The 18,557-nt window shown below is 37.6% G+C and overlaps 5 protein-coding genes across 13 annotated transcripts; 2 read left to right on the top strand and 3 right to left on the bottom strand.

Annotated features, from left to right (window-relative positions):
- Positions 393 to 11,532, top strand: LOC104718661 (disease resistance protein RPP4-like). 5 transcript variants are annotated; one of them, XM_019231024.1, is made up of 10 exons: positions 393 to 478; positions 592 to 796; positions 895 to 1,488; positions 1,575 to 2,661; positions 2,759 to 3,169; positions 3,258 to 3,432; positions 8,348 to 8,640; positions 8,781 to 9,254; positions 10,172 to 10,373; positions 10,508 to 11,532. In XM_019231024.1, the coding sequence occupies exons 3-10, from the start codon at positions 1,025 to 1,027 to the stop codon at positions 11,515 to 11,517; spliced, it is 4,116 nt and encodes a 1,371-aa protein (XP_019086569.1). In that variant the 5' UTR covers positions 393 to 478; positions 592 to 796; positions 895 to 1,024; the 3' UTR covers positions 11,518 to 11,532. The 5 variants fall into 5 exon arrangements, 1 of the variants encoding a protein (XP_019086569.1); XR_002033688.1 differs by lacking the exons at positions 8,348 to 8,640; positions 8,781 to 9,254; positions 10,172 to 10,373; positions 10,508 to 11,532 and adding exons at positions 3,657 to 4,780; positions 4,898 to 5,053; positions 5,148 to 5,416 and having other exon boundaries at positions 592 to 1,488; positions 3,258 to 3,470; XR_002033687.1 differs by lacking the exons at positions 8,348 to 8,640; positions 8,781 to 9,254; positions 10,172 to 10,373; positions 10,508 to 11,532 and adding exons at positions 3,657 to 4,780; positions 4,898 to 5,053; positions 5,177 to 5,416 and having other exon boundaries at positions 592 to 1,488; positions 3,258 to 3,470.
- Positions 5,708 to 6,737, top strand: LOC104718660 (disease resistance protein RPP4-like). Its single transcript, XM_010436441.2, has 2 exons — positions 5,708 to 6,334; positions 6,417 to 6,737. The coding sequence occupies exons 1-2, from the start codon at positions 5,868 to 5,870 to the stop codon at positions 6,469 to 6,471; spliced, it is 522 nt and encodes a 173-aa protein (XP_010434743.1). The 5' UTR covers positions 5,708 to 5,867; the 3' UTR covers positions 6,472 to 6,737.
- On the bottom strand, positions 11,856 to 13,414 carry LOC104718666. Its single transcript, XM_010436452.2, has 2 exons — positions 13,286 to 13,414; positions 11,856 to 12,994 (listed from the first exon to the last, which is right to left on the bottom strand). The coding sequence occupies exon 2, from the start codon at positions 12,895 to 12,897 to the stop codon at positions 11,953 to 11,955; it is 945 nt and encodes a 314-aa protein (XP_010434754.1). The 5' UTR covers positions 12,898 to 12,994; positions 13,286 to 13,414; the 3' UTR covers positions 11,856 to 11,952.
- LOC104718667 (polycomb group protein VERNALIZATION 2-like) lies at positions 13,589 to 17,685 on the bottom strand. 3 transcript variants are annotated; one of them, XM_010436454.2, is made up of 16 exons: positions 17,667 to 17,685; positions 17,442 to 17,530; positions 16,612 to 16,880; positions 16,404 to 16,459; positions 16,155 to 16,222; positions 15,998 to 16,050; positions 15,728 to 15,781; positions 15,585 to 15,642; positions 15,451 to 15,496; positions 15,220 to 15,350; positions 14,888 to 15,065; positions 14,735 to 14,783; positions 14,492 to 14,575; positions 14,311 to 14,396; positions 14,045 to 14,134; positions 13,589 to 13,947 (listed from the first exon to the last, which is right to left on the bottom strand). In XM_010436454.2, the coding sequence occupies exons 3-16, from the start codon at positions 16,735 to 16,737 to the stop codon at positions 13,740 to 13,742; spliced, it is 1,287 nt and encodes a 428-aa protein (XP_010434756.1). In that variant the 5' UTR covers positions 16,738 to 16,880; positions 17,442 to 17,530; positions 17,667 to 17,685; the 3' UTR covers positions 13,589 to 13,739. The 3 variants fall into 3 exon arrangements, with proteins under 3 accessions (XP_010434756.1, XP_010434755.1, XP_010434757.1); XM_010436453.2 differs by having other exon boundaries at positions 13,591 to 13,947; positions 15,451 to 15,494; positions 15,580 to 15,642; XM_010436455.2 differs by having other exon boundaries at positions 13,592 to 13,947; positions 14,311 to 14,390; positions 15,451 to 15,494; positions 15,580 to 15,642.
- LOC104718670 lies at positions 17,854 to 18,551 on the bottom strand. 3 transcript variants are annotated; one of them, XM_019231025.1, is made up of 2 exons: positions 18,302 to 18,551; positions 17,854 to 18,136 (listed from the first exon to the last, which is right to left on the bottom strand). In XM_019231025.1, exons 1-2 carry the CDS (start codon positions 18,546 to 18,548, stop codon positions 17,952 to 17,954), a joined length of 432 nt encoding a protein of 143 aa, XP_019086570.1. In that variant the 5' UTR covers positions 18,549 to 18,551; the 3' UTR covers positions 17,854 to 17,951. The 3 variants fall into 3 exon arrangements, with proteins under 3 accessions (XP_019086570.1, XP_010434761.1, XP_019086571.1); XM_010436459.2 differs by having other exon boundaries at positions 17,983 to 18,111; XM_019231026.1 differs by having other exon boundaries at positions 17,985 to 18,114.

Below are 18,557 nucleotides of genomic sequence, written 5' to 3' on the forward strand. Positions count from 1 at the left end.
TCTTCATGTCTTCCATCTTTGTGTCCAAACTCTCTATCTTTGCAAACAACTTTGCGAGTTCTGCCGCAACAAAATCGTTCTCACCCATTGAATCGGTTGACTCTGATACCAAGTTGTTATGAGCCAAAGCCTTAGCCTTAGCTCTAGTTGTCACACCCGTTATTTAAACTAAAGAACAAGGAGATTGAAAACTAACTTCCCTTTAACCCAAGTCTCTATTTGAGAATTAGGTTAATTGTTGGAAGCTTGGAATTCTCATTAGCATAAGAGGGTTCTTATATAGAACCTTACAAACAGATCTATCTATCCTATTAAAAAGAAACTATATAAAACCTTAAATCTAACTTAAAAGGAATAAAACCATAATTATATATCCTAATAATATATCAAAAGCCAATGATTGTATCAGTGAACTACAAGATACAGAAACACACATCGGGGACCCCTCATCATCTCCGCAGCTTCTCAACTTCTTCAGGTAACTGGAACAACTCACAGTTCTGTTTTGTTTTGTTTTGGGGTTTACCAGGACTTTAGTGTTGATGACAATAAGATTATATAATTATTCACACAATCTATTTTGTACTGCAGGTGATGGAGATATTTTTTGGAAAACCAGAACCGTTTATGGTTCCAACTCCCAAATGTTTGTAATTAGTACTTTTGCTGAAGGCAGAAGTACTCTGTTCTTACTTCTTACATCTCTGTGTTTCCCTCATTGAGAATTTCGCTTTTCCTGAAAGAATAGCTTTTGCTAATTCTGTGGGACAGTTCTTGGCTGAATTGGCTAGTGCAGGTTTGCTTCAGATCTTTGCACCAAGGACCCATTCGATCTTTTATACTTTATTTTATTTTACAATTGACAACCAGAAATTTCTGTCTATGCCTTTGAAGATAAGTCTTCGTCAACGTCAACGTCAACGGAAGAAAGGAATCTAAAGTTTCTCCTTTCTCTCTCACTATGTATTTCTGATTTACTTCACTTTACTTTCCCATTGAGTCTTTCTTTTCTCTATCGTCTCCCATGGCGGCTTCTTCTTCTTCTGGTAGCCGGAGATACGACGTTTTCCCAAGCTTTCGTGGAGAAGATGTCCGTGACTCATTCCTCAGCCATCTCCTCAAGGAGCTCAAACGCAAAACAATCACATTCATAGATGATGAGATCGAGAGAAGCCGCCCAATCGGCTCTGAGCTTTTATCGGCAATAAAACAATCTAGGATCGCTATCGTCGTCTTCTCTGAGAACTATGCTTCGTCCACCTGGTGCCTGAATGAATTGGTTGAGATTCACAAGTGTTACTTGGAGTTGGATCTAATGGTGATTCCGATCTTCTTCCACGTTGATCCTTCCGAAGTTAGAAAACAGACCGGTGAATTCGGCAAAGCCTTTCATAAAACCTGCGAGGGCAAATCAGATGATGAGATACAAAGTTGGAAGCTAGCTCTAGCTGATGTTGCAAGTATGGCTGGAGAGGATCTTCGGAACTGGTATATTCCAATTTTTAATAATATCTCAGATGTGCCTTTTTTGTAGCGTTGCTTTGGTTAATGAAACAATTGACAATTGTTATTAGGCCTAATGAAGCAGCCATGATTGAAAAGGTAACACACGATGTTTTGAAAAAGAGTATGACACCATCTGATGATTTTGGCGAATTCGTGGGGATTGAAGCTCATTTAGAGGAATTGAATTCAATGTTGTGCTTGGAATCTGAGGAAGCTAGAGTGGTTGGGATTTTAGGAACTTCAGGGATTGGTAAGACTACTATTGCAAGAGCTCTATACAATCAACTCTCTAGCCACTTCCATCTTCGGGCTTTTGAAGCTTGTAGGAGAACCATCGGAGATGACTATAGCCAGAAGTTGTATTGGGAAGAACAACTTCTGTCAAAGATATTAGGTGAAAAGGACTTGAAGATAGAGAAGGTAGGTGTGGTGAAAGAAAGGTTAAAGGAGAAGAAAGTTCTTATAGTTCTTGATGATGTTGATGATCTAGAGCTACTAAAAACATTGGTTGGACAAACTGGATGGTTCGGATCCGGGAGCAGAGTTATTGTTATTACTCAAGATAGGCGAATTCTTGAGGCTCATAATATTGAACTTATACATGAGGTGGAGTTCCCATCTGAACTTCTTGCTCTTGAGATATTTTGCCGGTCTGCTTTTGCGCAAGACTCTCCACCCGATGGTTTTGTGGAACTCGCAGTTGAAGTGGCGGAGCTTGCCGGTAATCTTCCTTTAGGTCTCAGTGTCCTTGGTTCGTCTTTAAAAGGAAGGGACAAAGATGAGTGGATGATGATGCTTCCTCTGCTTCGAAATGGTTTGGATGGGAAAATTGAGAAAACGTTAAGAGTCAGCTACGATAGGTTGGATAGAAAAGAGCGAGACTTGTTTCTTCACATTGCATGTTTATTCAATGGAGACGAAGTCCGTTTAATCAGTGACTTGCTCAGAGATAATGCTGACATTAGGCTTACAATGTTGGCTAAAAAGTCCCTCATACGTATAACAACACAGCCAGAAACTGTAGTGATGCATAATTTGCTACAGAAGTTGGGTAGAGAAATTGTCCGTGCGGAGTCTGACAGTCCTGAGAGACGTCGATTTCTGGTTGATATTGAAGATATCCGAGATGTACTAGTCGATAACGATGATGATACGGTAAGACTTTTAAGCATTTCATGACTTTACATTAATTTTGGCACACACACAGGAAAAAGAAGAAACTTACGATGTTCATGTAAATCTTTTTTGGCAGGGGATGCAAACTGTGCTTGGGATATATCTCGACGCATCATATACACCAGAATCATTTTCAATAAATGATCAATCGTTCGAATGTGTGCGCAGTCTCCAGTTTCTAATAGTTTCTGATCATCGCCTGTGGGCAGAAAAAAGAGAAGGCAAATGGCTAATACCTATGGATATGCGTGTATATGAAGATGGACGAATTTGTTATACCGGTGATCACGATCTCAAATGGCTACAGTTGGGGACTAGGGGCAGATTGGATCTACCTACAAGACTCGATTATTTGCCCCCTAAACTCAAATTGCTAAGGTGGAATAACTGTCCACTGAATTGTTTGCCTAATAGTTTTAAGGCTGCGTATCTGGTTGAACTCACATTGGAGAACAGTAACCTTGAGAAGCTGTGGGAAGAAACTCCGGTACGAATATCCATATCTTCTTTTAAAGATGTTTCATAATTTTTTGAATGTTGCGTATTATAAATCCTTTCTCTGCTTTTTTCGTCAGCAACTTGGAAGGCTCAAGAGGATGAATCTGCATGGTTCTAAAAATTTGAAAGAAATTCCAGATCTTTCTAATGCCATAAATCTCGAGAAACTAATTCTTATTGAATGCTCTTCGTTGGTGACACTTCCTTCTTCGATTCAGAATGTAACTAAACTAAGTCACTTATATATGATGGGTTGCACAAAGCTTGAGAAGCTATGGGAAGGCGTCCTGGTACGTTACATTGTTAATGTTATATAGCATTTGCTGATTACTAATTAAGTATAACTTTCAATATATGGATCGTGATCCACGGTTTATTGACTTATTCGTACATACATAGATACATATATACATATTTCATTGACAATGATTAAAGCATAACAAAGTTTTTTTTGTTCTTTAAAATAAAAATCTCAGTCGCTTAGAAATCTTCAGCGGATGGATATGTCAGGATGTGAAAACCTGACAGAGATTCCAGATCTTTCAGAGGTCACCAATCTGGAGAGTTTGAAACTCAACAATTGCAAAAGTTTGGTGACGTTACCTTCTACTATTGGGAATCTCCAAAAATTGATGGAGTTATACATGAAAGGATGCACAAGGCTGGAGCTTCTTCCAACCGATGTCAAATTGTCATCTCTTAAAATCCTCGATCTCAGTGGTTGCTCAAGTTTGACAATTTTTCCTCAGATTTCACTTGGTATCGAATGTCTCTATCTAGAAAACACTGCCATTGAAGAAGTTCCCCCCTGGATTGAGCATTTCTCGAGGCTCATTGTACTAATGATGTATTGTTGCAAGAAGTTGAAATACATCTCCCCAAACGTTTTCAGCATGACAGGTCTACAGTTCGTCGACTTTACAGATTGTAGAGGGGCCATCCTTGCGTTTGGTGATGCCAGTGAGGAAGATTACCCTTCTGGTATATCACAATATGAAAACTTTGAGTATACACCACGACGTAAGCTTTTCCGGCATGAGATGGGTACAAATTGCTACTGTTTACCCTCACGTGGTGAATATATTAGCCTGCAGAACTGCTTCAAATTGGAAAGAGATGTGCGAGAAGCCATCATACGAATATGCACCAAGCCTGTGGCCTTACCAGGTGAAGAAGTGCCCACGTATTTCCAACATCGAGCTTATGGAGATTCCCTAACTGTCACGTTACCTCAGAGCACTCTTTCTCGAGAATTATTGGGAGTTAAGGCTTGCGTCGTGGTTGACTTTCCAACCGAGGAAAAGGACTCGTCTTCATATTTGGAGGTAAAAATTGGCTTCAATGGCAGAACGTATAGGGAATCGTTTTTTGAAGATGGAGCAGAACTGCAGTTGTGTAAGACGGATCATCTGTTTTCTTGTTCCTTCATGTTCCGGCCTAAAAATGTTCCATCTAAATCGGCTTTCGACAACGTGGAGTTCCAGTTTTCTTGCTTCAGTAGGATAAAAGAATGCGGTGTCCGACTCTTGAATGTGTCTCCATAGCCAGATGATAGTGATGGAAGAGACTGTGAGAAGCAAGAAGCGGATGCTGGATTCAGGTAAGCCTTATGTCATAATAATTTATAAATAATAAGCAATGAAAGTTATAAAGTTATCACTTGACTTTCGATTTCTTTCTACAGCATCCAAATAACATAGTGACAAATATTTAACAGAATCGTTTGTAGCCGACACAGGATTGGCAGGGAGAAGCATCATCAGTTTCTTCTTATCCATGTCTGGAGGGGGAAAGCTTTGTGTGTTGATTACATGATAACTGAGCAACAAGATGCAGTTTATGCCCATCTTGACTATCTTGGATCCTAATCTTGGTAACTGAAGCATCTTATTATTCTGTTTTGTTCTGTTTTAGAATAACTTGGGATCAACCATGACTAGTCTCTAATTGACAAGACGGTTTCATAGGTTTTGAGACAAGCCACTTTTTTCTGCAGATGGTAGCGGAGCTTGGAGATTTCGGAGAACCACAATCCGTTTAACTCTCCAACTTTGGAGCCTGAAAGTGTTTGTAGTTTTTTCTTTCTCTGAATGCAGAAACACTCTGTGTTTGCTTTGAAAATCTCGCTATTACTGAAAGAATAAATGTTTCAATAAGCCACACTTTAGCATATATTCTGGAAAAAATATTGCTGGCTTCTTTTTTGTATTTTAATCCAAAAAGACGTTGAATCTGTGAGCTTAGGGTTTACATACTTGAACGTCAAGTACTACACAAAATAGTCTTGCCTTTTTAAAAAACATACATCTCCCAACCTGTATGTTAGCAAAGGTAGTTTTTCTCTTTATTAACAGATAAACTAGAATTCGGGTAAAGGAATTGTACTTAGCAAATTCACCAGAGAAATGACAAAAACAAATTATTGTGTTGGAATGGAACTAATTTAAAAAGCCTTTGTAGTTCTTACAACGACTCCTAGGAACCACTAAAAAAAAAGCCTTTGTAGTCGTTGTGTGGGAATTTAATTTTTGAACCACTAAAAAAAAAAAATTATGTACAGTAAGTCTTCTATGCAAGTCTTCGAGGAAAGTAAGACGAAGTTTCTCCTCTCCCTCTCTCTCTCTCTCTCTCTCTCAATCTAGGTATTGCTAATTTACACATCTTCGTCTCTTTTCCCTATCATCTCCATGGCGGCTTCTTCTTCTTCTGGCAGCCGGAGATACGACGTTTTCCCAAGCTTCAGTGGGGAAGATGTCCGCAAGACGTTCCTCAGCCATCTTCGTAAGGAACTCGACCGCAAATCAATCATCACATTCATGGATCATGGGATCGAGAGAAGCTGCCAAATCGCCCCTGAGCTTTTAAAGGCGATTAGAGAAGCGAGGATCTCAATGGTCATCTTCTCTAAGAACTATTCTTCTTCCACGTGGTGCTTGAATGAATTGGTTGAGATCCACAAGTGTTACAAGGAGTTGGATCAAATGGTTATACCCGTTTTCTACGACGTCGATCCTTCTGATGTTAGAAAACAGACGGGTGAATTTAGTAAAGTCTTTGAAGAGACATGCAAAGACAAAACAGAAGATGTGAAACAAGAATGGAAAAGAGTTCTATCAGAGATAGCAAGTATAGCCGGAGAGCATCTTCAGAACGGGTAGTTTTGATTTTTTTTTTAACACCTTTTCTTATTTTGACTGATTCTGATTGTTGACGGTTTGAGTATCCCCTAATTTTAGGAGTGACGAAGCAAGTGTTGGTGCGGGATTTAGCACCCCCGACATACCGAACTAAACCAGAAAGACAATTTGGTTATTTAACTGGGAATCCGGTTAAGAACTCAGTTAGGTCATTTAAGCCCACTTCGGGTAGAAGAAGCCCAACCTCGAGGGTGAAGAACCGACTTCCACTTCGTCTAGCGGCCGATCTAAGAGATAGAGTAACTTTCCTTATTTCAGTTCGTCTCATAAGTAAAGTTAATATCTATGAATATGTATAAAGGGGGAAAGACTTCTCCATTGTAAATCATCCTTTATTGAATACAATTATTCAGTTCTCTTCTTGTTCTTAGCAATAGAAACCCTAGTTCTTCAAAGATCAATTCCCTTTCTTCTAATATCAAAGCTTAGATTGATTTTCTAGAGAGTTTACTTTACTGAATTTGTTTTTCCCCGTAAACAAATTCATTGTGGAAATCCAGTTTCTACAGCAAGCATGATTGAAAAAATCGCCAATGATGTATCTAATAAACTGGTTACAAGATCTAATGATTTTGGCGACTTCGTTGGGATTGAAGCTCATTTAGAGGCATTGAATTCAATGTTGTGCTTGGAATCCAAGGAAGCTAGAATGGTTGGGATTGTCGGAACTTCAGGGATTGGTAAGAGTACCATTGGAAGATTTCTATACAGTCAACTATCTAGCCAATTCTCCCATTACGCTTTCGGAACTTATAAAAGCACCGAGCAGGACTTAATGGGCATGAAGTTGAGTTGGGAAAAAGAATTTCTCTCCGAAATCTTAGGTCAAAAGGACATAGAGATAAAGAAGTTAGGTGAGGTGAAGCAAAGGTTAAAGCACAAGAAAGTTCTTATCGTTCTTGATGATGTGGATGATCTAGAGTTACTTAAGACCTTGGTGGGTGAAACTGAATGGTTTGGACCTGGAAGCAGAATTATTGTGATCACTCAAGATAGGCAACTTCTCAAGGCTCATAAGATTGACCTTGTATATGAGGTGGAGTTGCCATCAGAAGGTCTTGCTCTTAAGATGTTATGCCGATTTGCTTTTGGACAAAACTCTCCACCTGATGAATTCAAGAAACTAGCATTTGAAGTTGCCGAGCTTGCCGGAAACCTTCCTTTGGGTCTCAGTGTCTTGGGTTCGTCTTTAAAAGAAAGGGGAAAAGATGAGTGGATGGAGATAATGCCTAGGCTCCGAAATGACTCAGATGATAAAATTGAGAAAACACTAAGAGTCGGCTATGATAGGTTAAATAAAAAAGATCAAGAGTTGTTTCTGTCCATTGCATGTTTTTTCAATGGTTTTAGAGTCAGTAACGTTGAAGATTTACTTGAAGATAGTGTTGGGCTTAAAAGGTTGACTTAGAAGTCCCTCATACGTATTACACCGCAAGGATATACAGAGATGCACAATTTGCTAGAGAAATTGGGTAGAGAAATTGATCGTGCAAAGTCTAAGGGTAATCCTGGAAAATGTCGATTTCTCAGCAATGCCGAGGAAATTCTAGACGTATTTACCGATAAAACTGTAAGTTTTCCGCAGCTGCTTTTTAATTCATTACTACTTTATACTCTCTATGTTCCTAATTGATCCAATTTTTAGACTTTTCACACATCAAGAAAACATATTAAAACCTGATTGTAAATGTTTTTTTTTTGTAATTTGCAATTTTCTGTAACTCTAAACCTATAATATTCAATTATTTTTCTTGAAGTTTTATTATTTTAATAATTATAACTAATTAATATTGCATAGAAAACTAAAAAAAAATGGATCTTTTTAAAACATTTTTGTCTAGAAAATGGATTAATAAGGAATGGAGGGAGTATTAATTTTAATGTAAAAAAAAAAACTGACATGTTGCTATCATTATGATAATAGTTCACACTTCGGTATATTTTTTTACAGGGCACGGAAACTGTGTTAGGGATATTTTTCAAACCGTTACAACTCAGAAAGCCATTTGTTTCACTAGATGAAAACTCGTTCAAAGGCATGCTTAATCTCCAATTTCTAAAAATTCAAGATCATTCCTGGTGGCAACCGAATGGAACCAAATTAGATCTACCTAACGGTCTCGTTTACTTGCCTCGAAAACTCAAATGGCTAGAATGGAATACTCGTCCATTGAAGTGTTTGCCTTCTAATTTTAAGGCGGAGTATCTGGTTGAACTCACAATGAAGTGTAGTAAGCTTGAGAAGTCGTGGGAAGGTGCTCAGGTATTAATTCTTAGTCATTGTTTTAGTTATTAACACACACATATATATATATATATATATGATAGAAAAGCTAAAAAAATGAATCTGTTTAAAAATTTTATGAACGTGTGTATTCTCTTTTCCCCCTAATATGTTTTCAGCCACTTGGGAATCTCAAGAGGATGATTATGGATGGTTCCAAATATTTGAAAGAAATTCCAGATCTTTCTTATGCCAGAAACCTCGAGGAATTATATCTTTTTGAATGCACTTCTTTGGTGACACTTACTTCCTCAATTCAGAATGCCATTAAACTGAGGAAGTTAGATATGAGGGGTTGCACAAAGCTAGAGAGTTTTCCAACTCATCTCAACTTGGAATCTCTCGAATACCTCGATCTCACTGGATGCCACAATTTGAGAAAATTCCCTCTAATTATAATGGAAAAGTCAGCCTCTTCGCCATATGGAATGAAGATTGAAGTTGAAGATTGTTTCTGGAACAAGAATCTCCCTCCACTGGATTATCTCGACTGCCTTATGAGATGTATGCCTTGTGAATTTCGCCCAGAATATCTCGTTCGTCTTATAGTGAGAGGCAACAAAATGCTGGAGAAGCTATGGGAAGGCGTCCAGGTATATACATTGTTAATGTTATAGCATTTGCTTATATAAGTTATATTCTTGTTTAACCTCTCCTATAATTAATCTATATAGAACAGCAAATCCATTTTAGGGGTCAGTTTTAATCTAACGGATGAGATTGTTTTTATTATCTCATATAACAGTTTAGATTTATTAATGATCTCAAAAGTTGCAAATTTTTCTCTTCCAATAATTGTGTTTCTTCGTCGTACCCCATGTTCACACATATTATTTTTCACACATTTTTGTTTCACACCTCTTCAGTTTATATATAAACTTTTATGGACCTTCAAAACAAGTTTTGAGTTTTTGTTTTTCTGAGTATTATTTCAAACTTTCGAACTTCAAAAAAATATCAAGAAATATTTATTTGACGTTGATTTATTAAAATTTGGAGTGTTTTATTCATCTTCATTAAAAATTGGAGTGTTTTATTTAACCTTTGTTTGGTATCATTTTCCAACCACATCAATCATTTCTTCAAATATTTTTGTGTTTTGTTTAATTGGGTTCTTTTTTAAGCAAACTGTGAGACCAATGCCTATGAATGTCAAAAGTATTTTTTAAATATATCTCCAAAATTTGGAGATAAATTTTGAGTTACTTTATACTATCTAATTAGGCTTGGTTGGTCGTATAAAAGTTGGTTGGGTTAGTGAAAATGATCAAATTAGTAGAGAAAAAAACAAAAATTTAGAATGAATTACAAATATTAACTCCACAGGTGGTTTTCCCTAGTTAGGTTTAATAAAAATTCTCAATATGGCTTGTGATCCACGGTTTAGTTATTCCTACATACATACTAATGTTTACCTATAGTTATTAAATTGAAACGTACGATTATATTTATCACTGATATTGATTGAAGCATACCAATGGTTTAAAAAAAAGAAACAAATTTTTTTCAGTCGCTTGGAAGTCTCGTGAAGATGGATCTGTCAGAATGTGAAAACCTAACAGAAGTTCCAGATCTTTCAAAGGCCACCAATCTGGAGAGTTTGAAACTCAATAATTGCAAAAGTTTGGTGATGTTACCTTCTACAATTGGGAATCTCCAAAATTTGGAGCATTTGGGTCTCAGTGGATGCAAAAGTTTGGTGATGTTACCGTGTACAATTGGGAAACTCCAAAAATTGTTGCAGTTGGGTCTCAGTGGATGCAAAAGTTTGGTGACGATTCCTTCCACCATTGGGAATCTCAAAAAATTATGGAGTTTGTATATGGATGGATGCACAGGGCTGGAGGTTCTGTTAACTTGTCATGTCTTGGAAGCCTCTGTCTCAATGGTTGCTCAAGTTTGACAAGTTTTCCTCTCATTTCAAGTAGTATCTACATGCTCCATCTAGAAAACACCGCCATTGAAGAAGTTCCCAACTGCATTGAAAATTTCTCGAGGCTCGTTGAACTAACGATGAGTGGTTGCAAGAGGTTGAAAAATGTCTCCCCAAACATTTTTGGACTGTCAAGTCTAAAGAAGCTCGACTTTACAGACTGTGGAGATTTCGTCACGGCACTGCGTGATGCCACTGTGATGGGAACATTGGAAGATCACTTTTCTTGTATACCAACTGATGGCAAATATTGTAAGTTCTTGAATTGCTTCAAACTGGATGTAGATGCGCGAGAACTCATCCTACGATCATACTTCAAGCCTACGGTCTTACTAGGTGGACAAGTACCTAAGCATTTCACGCATCGTGCTTATGGAAATTCCCTATCTGTCACTTTACCTCATAGCTCTCTCTCTCAAGATTTCTTGCGATTCAAGGCTTGCGTCGTGGTTGACTTTCGAACCGCGGTCGAGGATCGGGACTCATGTTTGCTGGTAAACGCTGTCTTCAACGGCAGAAAGTATTGGCAATCATTTTTCAAAGGGGCAGACCTGAACTGGGGTAACACGGATCATCTGTTAGTTTGTTCCTTCAAGTTCCATCCTATGGATCTTCCATCTAGCTTGGTTTTCAACGATGTGGAGTTTAAGTTTTCTTGCTCCTATAGAATAAAAGAGTGCGGTGTACGACTCTTGAATGTCTATCCATCTCCAGATGGTGCTGCTACAAGCTCTGAAACAAAGGAGTACAACCAACAGTCTAGAGGAAAAGGTGACGTTGTAGTAGAGACTAGGAGAAGCAAGAAGCGGCGGACGCGGGTAAGCCTTTTTGCCATAACTAGAACAGAGTATTTTAAATTCCAGGATCAAAATAACCATAGACTGCTTAACAGAATCGATCCTTTGAATTTATTATGCAGATGACATCTGAAGAATATATCAACTTACCCTGTGGCCAAATTGTAGCGGACACTGGATTGGACGCTCTAAATCTGGAGCTTTCGTTAGGGCAGGGAGACGCATCATCAGTTTCTCTGGAGGAGGAAGCTTTCTGTGTTGATTCCATGATAACTGAGAAACAAGATGCAGTTATTCCCATCTTGAATATCCCGGAACCTGATTCAGAATCAGATGCATGTTTCGAACTTGATATTTGACAGCTATGCATGTTTCAAACTTGATACTTGGCAGCTTTTTTCTATTTTAACCATGCATCTATCGATTTTTTTAGTTCAAAACATTGAATTTTTCTCTCTTTAAAGCAACGAATAAATCATAATTTTTGGGTAAACAAGAATGTATTTCACAATTTCACAAGAGAATTATCAACAACAAAAGAGTGTTAAGGAACTAAAAATCTTAAATAGCAAGACCTGCGTCATCAGCAACATTTGCATCGCTGATACCATTGCGATTCCTACACTCACAGTAAAAAACAGTGATTACAACATAACTCAACACCACCTCAGCCCCATACATACAAACCAGCTTCCACCCGTCCCACCCACCAGCCACAACCACCGACCTCCACCACGACCCTGAGCTCGAGTCCATATCTAGCTCCTTTGCCAACTTCTCCATCCCATGACCAATGTAACTCGATAGAAACACAAACACACCCGCCAAAGCTAATCCCGTTATCCTCCTCCCTTTCATCAGGGCAGTTCCTTCCTTAACCGCATCAAAACCATATCTTTCTTCCAATACAGAGACGACAAGGCCAAGCCCTGTTATAGCCATTATGTACACCTCAACACCGAGACAGAAGATCGTGATGAGATAACGCAATGTGGGTGTGTAACCGACGAGAGCTGATAAAAACATGGGAACTGGTGAGTAGAGGAAGAGCAGACCATAGACGATGATAGAAGTTGCTGTAACTCTCATCCAAGAGGACTTCACTGAAGCAAATGACGACTTCAGAGATGGGTTTAGGCCTTGGTGTGTTAAGGAAGTTGATGTGATGACAGTTATGGAAGCGATACAGGAGAGGATAAAGGATGGGATGAAATACCGAGACTTGAGATGTAAAAGCGAGACAGCGTCTTCTCTAGACTCTTGCCATATCTGTCTAGATTCAAACCGTGTGTGCACTACGTTAGCTAAGGCTTCAAGACGAAAGACATGGTTTTTAAGGCGAAAGGAGGTAAGAGTTAGGGAGAGGTGTAAAGCTGCTAGAGGGATCGCTAAGAGGGCAAAGATTGGTAACAAGATGTGTTTGTTTCTGAAGAGAATCATGAAAGAATCAACGAGTGTTGTGGTGATCCGTGTGGTGGAAGAACCAGGTCGCTTTACCTCAATCATGATTTCAAACAAAAGCACATAGGAACCCTGCTTAAGCTTTCAACAGCTGTTGGTCGATGCTATGCTTCTAGAGAATTAATGTCAGCTTGTATGAGACCTGCGTTAATAGTGAAAGCACAAAACTTTTTTAGCCGACTCAAGAGAATCCATAAACAGAACACAGAGAAGACAATGCGTATTTGTTGCAAAGCTTCAAACTTTATCACAAAATCAAACAATTCGAGAATCAACTAGACGCAATGAATCCAAAACTAGGTTCCATTACCTAAAACATCAATCTCTTAATAAAAAAACGTAAATTCCGGATTGCCGATCTACCGCTAAATCCCAACCCTAGACAATCAATTGTAATTACTTGACATCGATCTAGATTGAAATCGAGACAAACCTGAAAAATTCAAAAACACCGATCGGTGGTGTAAGAGCAAAATCGAAGAAGCTTGCTTGTGAGAGATACATTGACAAAGAAGAAGTCAAAATTGGGGTTTTTAAGCTTAGCCACTCTGTTTGTTATAAAACTCGCAACTCTTACCTTTTGATTTGTTTTCAGTTTTTTTTTTTTTTTTTTTTGGAACCCAATATTTTTTCTATTTTGCTATTTTTATGCTATTTTACTTCATAGTTTTTACTAATTAGGGTAGATTTTCTCAAGTCAACAATAGTAAAAATTTAAGCAAACTTTTCATATTTTTCAGTTTTTAATTTTTTTTTTTTTTTAAATTAGGCATACATTGAAAAATGTAAATCAGTTGAATACATCTTTTTGTTTGCTCCTAAATATTTTTAAAGTAAAAGAAGAACAAGTTACAATCTGATAAATCGGTATCATCTTCCTATTTGATTTAATTGTCTCTGGTGTTATTGTCATTGTTGTCAACATCCATACCGTCAGTGTTCTTGTTGCTTATGTCATTGGGATGATCCACACTTGTATTGTTGATGGTGTCTGAGCTATTACGGCAATTCTCGAGGATGGTACTGCAGTTGTTGATGGTGGCTGAGTCGACAAGTCCATGGTTCCATAGTTTGATCAAAAACAATCTCCAGCACCTAGAATTTATATTATTTTCAGAAACGAAGCAAAACTGATAGTGTATAATGTGGATGTATGTAGTTGGTGTATTTGTATATAATTTCTGGAGGTTACCAGAAGAGAGATGAGTAACTGTGCAACTCCTTCTCGTAAAATCTTGAAAATGCTTCACATGCCCATGAGATATGACCATCTGCTATGACCCTGCAACATTAATCATTATATGATTTTAGCATCGTAATGTTCCATAACCAAAATCATTACAAAGGTATATGTACTGTAACGCATAAGGTCTTTTCGTTTCGCTGTCATTAGCAACAGACAATAAACTTTGAGCCTCATGAGTGGTGTGTCTTCAAAGTGTCAGAAAATGTAGTTACCTTTGCTTTCTTACAAATGAGTTCCAAAGATGCATGAATTGCTTTTCATCTTTATTCACATCCACAAAATCATCAAGCATCTGCAGCTTTTTTAAGTTTCAAAAGCCATTAGCAAGTTTAATCGAAATATACCATTTTCCTGTTGTCTTTTTATTGAACGCAGAAAGAAATCATGGTATACCTGGCGATCTTCGAAATCTGCAACAACGTCATCGACTTCATCCTCGCTATCCCGATCAGACATTACTTGTTCAAGCCCCATTGGCTTTGTCACAGAAACATTCAGTTTTTGGTTAGTGGCAATAAAATAGAGACAACATAGACATAGAATTTTTCACGTCGGGACCAAGTATGCTTTGATAGGATATCATAGCGGGAAATATAACGAAAATGCTTAAGAAGTAGGTGCAAGAACTTGAATCACCTGCACTCTGTGAGAATGATAGAATTGGCGTTTCTGAAGAAGCAGGTGGCTGGAAGAAATTTTCTCGGTTAATATGGCAGTACAGTAAACACTTATCCGTTATAGGAAGAACAATTCATAACAACAGGAATGGCAATTTGGATGAGAACAAACCTTCTAGCCTCTGATCGCTCAGCAGATAATTTTTTTGTCCTAGTAGCAGAGACCACAGCTTCGCTTGTTAATACAACTTTTGCATCAGCGCCCAGAGAAGAATGAGCTATGGCAGGCGGAGTGTTTCTAGTCATCTCAAACAGTCCAGTTGCCTCGGGATATCCTAGACCACGGTTTCCTGTAGCATGCCATTCATTTTGTACATCAGTAATGGTAGAATTACCCTCGCAAGAAGAAGGACAAAAACTGACCAATCAAGCCATTGTATCTTCTCCTGTTAATATGAAATTTCAAAGCCACAAGGAATACCACAGAAGAAGATGTGATTTTACCATAATTCAGTAGGGCAAGTCCATCTTCTGTGCCATTAGCTAAACTGGGTGAATCCAGTGGTAAAAATTGAACTTTAAGTCGTCTTGTGTTATTTTTGCCACCTCTTTGTCTACGCTTACGAGGTTTCGAGCTGCAAAAACATTATGGTTGGATTTATAGAGAAGTACTGACAAGAAAAGCAAGGAGTTACTGCTATTAAGGTATTTTTATCAAGGGGTTCTGAGATTTACCAGAGAGAGAAGGGCTCAAATTTATCGTCATCGCTTCCTTCTTCCTGGTACAAAGAAGGATGGAATATATAAACTAAACTTTTCACCACCAAGAGGATTTCCCAAGTTATCAAGTTTAAAGTAACTGACCTCATCAAATATGAAGGAATCAAGTTTTACAGAAACATTAACTGTCTGGTATTCTTCAGAAAGCTACAACAGGAAAGACCGTTTTTAACATTTAAAAAAAAAAAAAAAAAAGACATAGCAAAACAAGATTCCATAAAACCACAGATACCTTGAACTCAAATTCAAATAAATCATGAGACGAATTCAAATGAAATTGAAGCCCCTGCATAGACACAAGACAATGGATTGTAAGCTCCATCTGGAACATGTTTTCTCAGACAAAGACACACTCAGCAGTTCAAGAGTGAGAAGAAAAACTAAAAACACAAAAATATGCAACCGCACACTGCAAGTATACATCATGAAACGGTAGTAGCATTTCACAATGTTAGATATAAAAGGCCTCGGAAGAAAAACCTCAGTTGTAATAGTTGCCCACCTTGAAGCTGCCACATAGCATAAAACAAAATGGACAAGAACAATCTTCCCTAACTGCATGACAATACAGAAAAAAAAAAAAATAGTTAATAAAGAATTCATCAAGAGAAACATAGAAATTGACATTGAATAGTGTCGAAGAGCAGAAAAAGACTAACCTTCAGTTTTCTGTAAAGTGTTATTACAATCCTTATAGTTGAAAACTACCATCCCATTAGATCTTGACCTAACCAAACACACAATTTTGAAAAAAAAATGTAAGTGTATAGCATGAACAAAGAGAATTAGAAAACCATTCATTATGTCCATATCTACTTAACAAATATAAATAAGCCATCAGCTTCCGTATCAGAAGTTAGATAAAGAACATATCACAGTATCAGCTACATTCAAGAAGAAACTCATACTTTCTTTTGCGCTTTGCTCCAATTTTGTAGTTCAAGCATCTTGGAAGAAACGATGGCTGCAACAACAAACAACAAGTTCAAATAACATTACGAGACAAAAGAAGCACACACTCGTCATGAGTCAGACCATAATCTACACAGGAGATTAAATGAATACAGTCGTTACGGAGCTAAAAAAAATGATGAGAGAGAGGAAGGCAAAGCATACGTTGCATAGAGAGCGAAGGTGAAAGATGTTGTATAGTCGAACAGGTTTACAATATATCAAGAGATTCTCATCAGTTGAAATCACTTCCTCAGGCGAGGACTTAGCGCGACAGTTTTGCCTACACATTCTTGTTCAATTACAATCAACAATGTCCAGAGCCGATTTATGAGGTTAGTGCAAACTCTGAGGCCTTCCCGGAATTAGAATTTTCTATGTCATAGCAATCAACTCGATGCAACAATTAGATCCTGCTCTTCTGTGTAAAGTTTCTGCAATATAACCAGAGAAATTAGGATTATCAATAATGATCTAAGAAGAATATCCAAAAAAGCAGATTTTATGCTTCTAGAGAATGTCCTGTATGAGGCATGTGTAGTAAAGAAAGGACAAGACTTTTTTAGTAACTGAGAGAGTCCATTCAAGACACATACAAGAGTAGGGGTATTAATAAAACCAAAAGCTTTATCCAATGCTACTTAGCAGAAGAATCATACTTATCTGGAAGGATCAGATTTCTCTCAGGACCAGATGTGAAAGAATGACACTTTAAGCAATGATTCTAAAAACAGAAACTTTGTTGAAACATCAAGTTCAGAGATCAAATTGTGTGATCTTTTTGGAGTAAATGTATATTGAAGAAATCTTAAAATCCAGAACAAAGCTCCGTTTCTTAAAACTATCAGTATGTATAGGAAAAAAAATAAGGTAAAATTTGGATTCCGGATCTACAGCAAAATATTTCAAACTCTATACAATATTAACGAAAACAATTTAGGTTTTATCAATTGTTATTACTCTGAATCCGATCTAAATTGAGATTTGAGACAAACCTGAAAGCTGCGAAAATTCCGATTGGTCGTGTAAGAAGAAGAGCAAGCAAAATTCGAAGAGAACATGTGAGAAGAGAGAGATAATTTCACTGTGAGAAGAGAACATGTAAAAATAATATTTCAGGTTTTTAAGTTTGTTTCTAATTGTGGGCCTATGGCCCATTTTTTAAACCGTAGTTGGACTAAATTAATCCACTAATATTTCTAAAATTGGTTTCTTTTTACCTTTTTTTACCAATGGCAGTACAGTGACTACAACAACATTAGAGGATTTTTAAAAAAACCATATTCAGGATCTCTTTAGGGTCAATTGCCACAACGTGTTTTTGATACAAAGTTATCGTAGCTGAAACTCACAGGAACATAAAAAGTTAGCTAAATTGAAATTGATCTTTGCTTTTGACCAATAGAATGATGATTAAATTGAGTTGTGTGATGTTGAAATCGTTATTACAAACTAAAAGTTGTACATTTTAAATAAAAAAAAGGACTATATGAGAAATATAAATATTAGTCATGTGTATAAAGAACAAAAAAAAATGCAAGAGTTACGTATGGTTTGCGGCACAAATTCACCGGCAGTAAAAAAAGTTGTTTCGTTTCCCAAAACTGAAATTGAGTTCCCATGGACAAGACAAGCATGTTGCTTCTTGAACTCAACTCCTTGAACCTGCTGACAATTTCCAAATCCATCACTGGATTAGGATTATTACGAACAAATTGAAACCATAATTGAACACAAGATTCTAACATTACAGAGAGACATCCCAAATATCCCATATGGGTCTTTCTGAAATTACTAATTAAGTTTCACAGATCAATTGTGGACTCATAGATATTGAATCAGTTCCTTGGTTTACCTGAATGAGAGGAGAGCCAGAGGATTACGACACAGAGAAGAAGAATGAGAGGAATGAGATGAATGACGTTTTCTGCAGATCTGAATCTTGAATTCTCTCTCTTCCCCGCTTCAGAATTCGGGTCGTACCTAGGCAAAAGCAGCTCCACGTCATCGTCCATAGCTGCAACACTCTGAGATCGAGGCGGAGACGGGGTCTTCGCCGCAAACTGATCCGAAACTCTAGAACCACTCGTCGATCTACGCATCTCTCTCTC

The sequence above is a fragment of the Camelina sativa genome, chromosome 10, assembly GCF_000633955.1.
Source record: "Camelina sativa cultivar DH55 chromosome 10, Cs, whole genome shotgun sequence".
NCBI lineage: Eukaryota > Viridiplantae > Streptophyta > Magnoliopsida > Brassicales > Brassicaceae > Camelina > Camelina sativa.

Coding starts and splice junctions, on each gene's coding strand:
- LOC104718661 (XM_019231024.1), top strand. CDS start 1,025: ATGGCGGCTTCTTCTTCTTCTGGTAGCCGGAGATACGACGTTTTCCCA. Junction 3,433..8,347: donor AAGTCACTTATATATGATGG/GTTGCACAAAGC, acceptor AAACTGTGTTAG/GGATATTTTTCAAACCGTTA. Junction 9,255..10,171: donor AGCTATGGGAAGGCGTCCAG/GTATATACATTG, acceptor AATTTTTTTCAG/TCGCTTGGAAGTCTCGTGAA.
- LOC104718660 (XM_010436441.2), top strand. CDS start 5,868: ATGGCGGCTTCTTCTTCTTCTGGCAGCCGGAGATACGACGTTTTCCCA. Junction 6,335..6,416: donor GGAGAGCATCTTCAGAACGG/GTAGTTTTGATT, acceptor CCCTAATTTTAG/GAGTGACGAAGCAAGTGTTG.
- LOC104718666 (XM_010436452.2), bottom strand. CDS start 12,897: ATGATTGAGGTAAAGCGACCTGGTTCTTCCACCACACGGATCACCACA.
- LOC104718667 (XM_010436453.2), bottom strand. CDS start 16,737: ATGTGTAGGCAAAACTGTCGCGCTAAGTCCTCGCCTGAGGAAGTGATT. Junction 16,051..16,154: donor CACTTTACAGAAAACTGAAG/GTTAGTCTTTTT, acceptor ATTGTCATGCAG/TTAGGGAAGATTGTTCTTGT. Junction 14,576..14,734: donor ATCATTCTCACAGAGTGCAG/GTGATTCAAGTT, acceptor TCTGTGACAAAG/CCAATGGGGCTTGAACAAGT.
- LOC104718670 (XM_019231025.1), bottom strand. CDS start 18,548: ATGCGTAGATCGACGAGTGGTTCTAGAGTTTCGGATCAGTTTGCGGCG. Junction 18,137..18,301: donor CTGGCTCTCCTCTCATTCAG/GTAAACCAAGGA, acceptor ATCCTAATCCAG/TGATGGATTTGGAAATTGTC.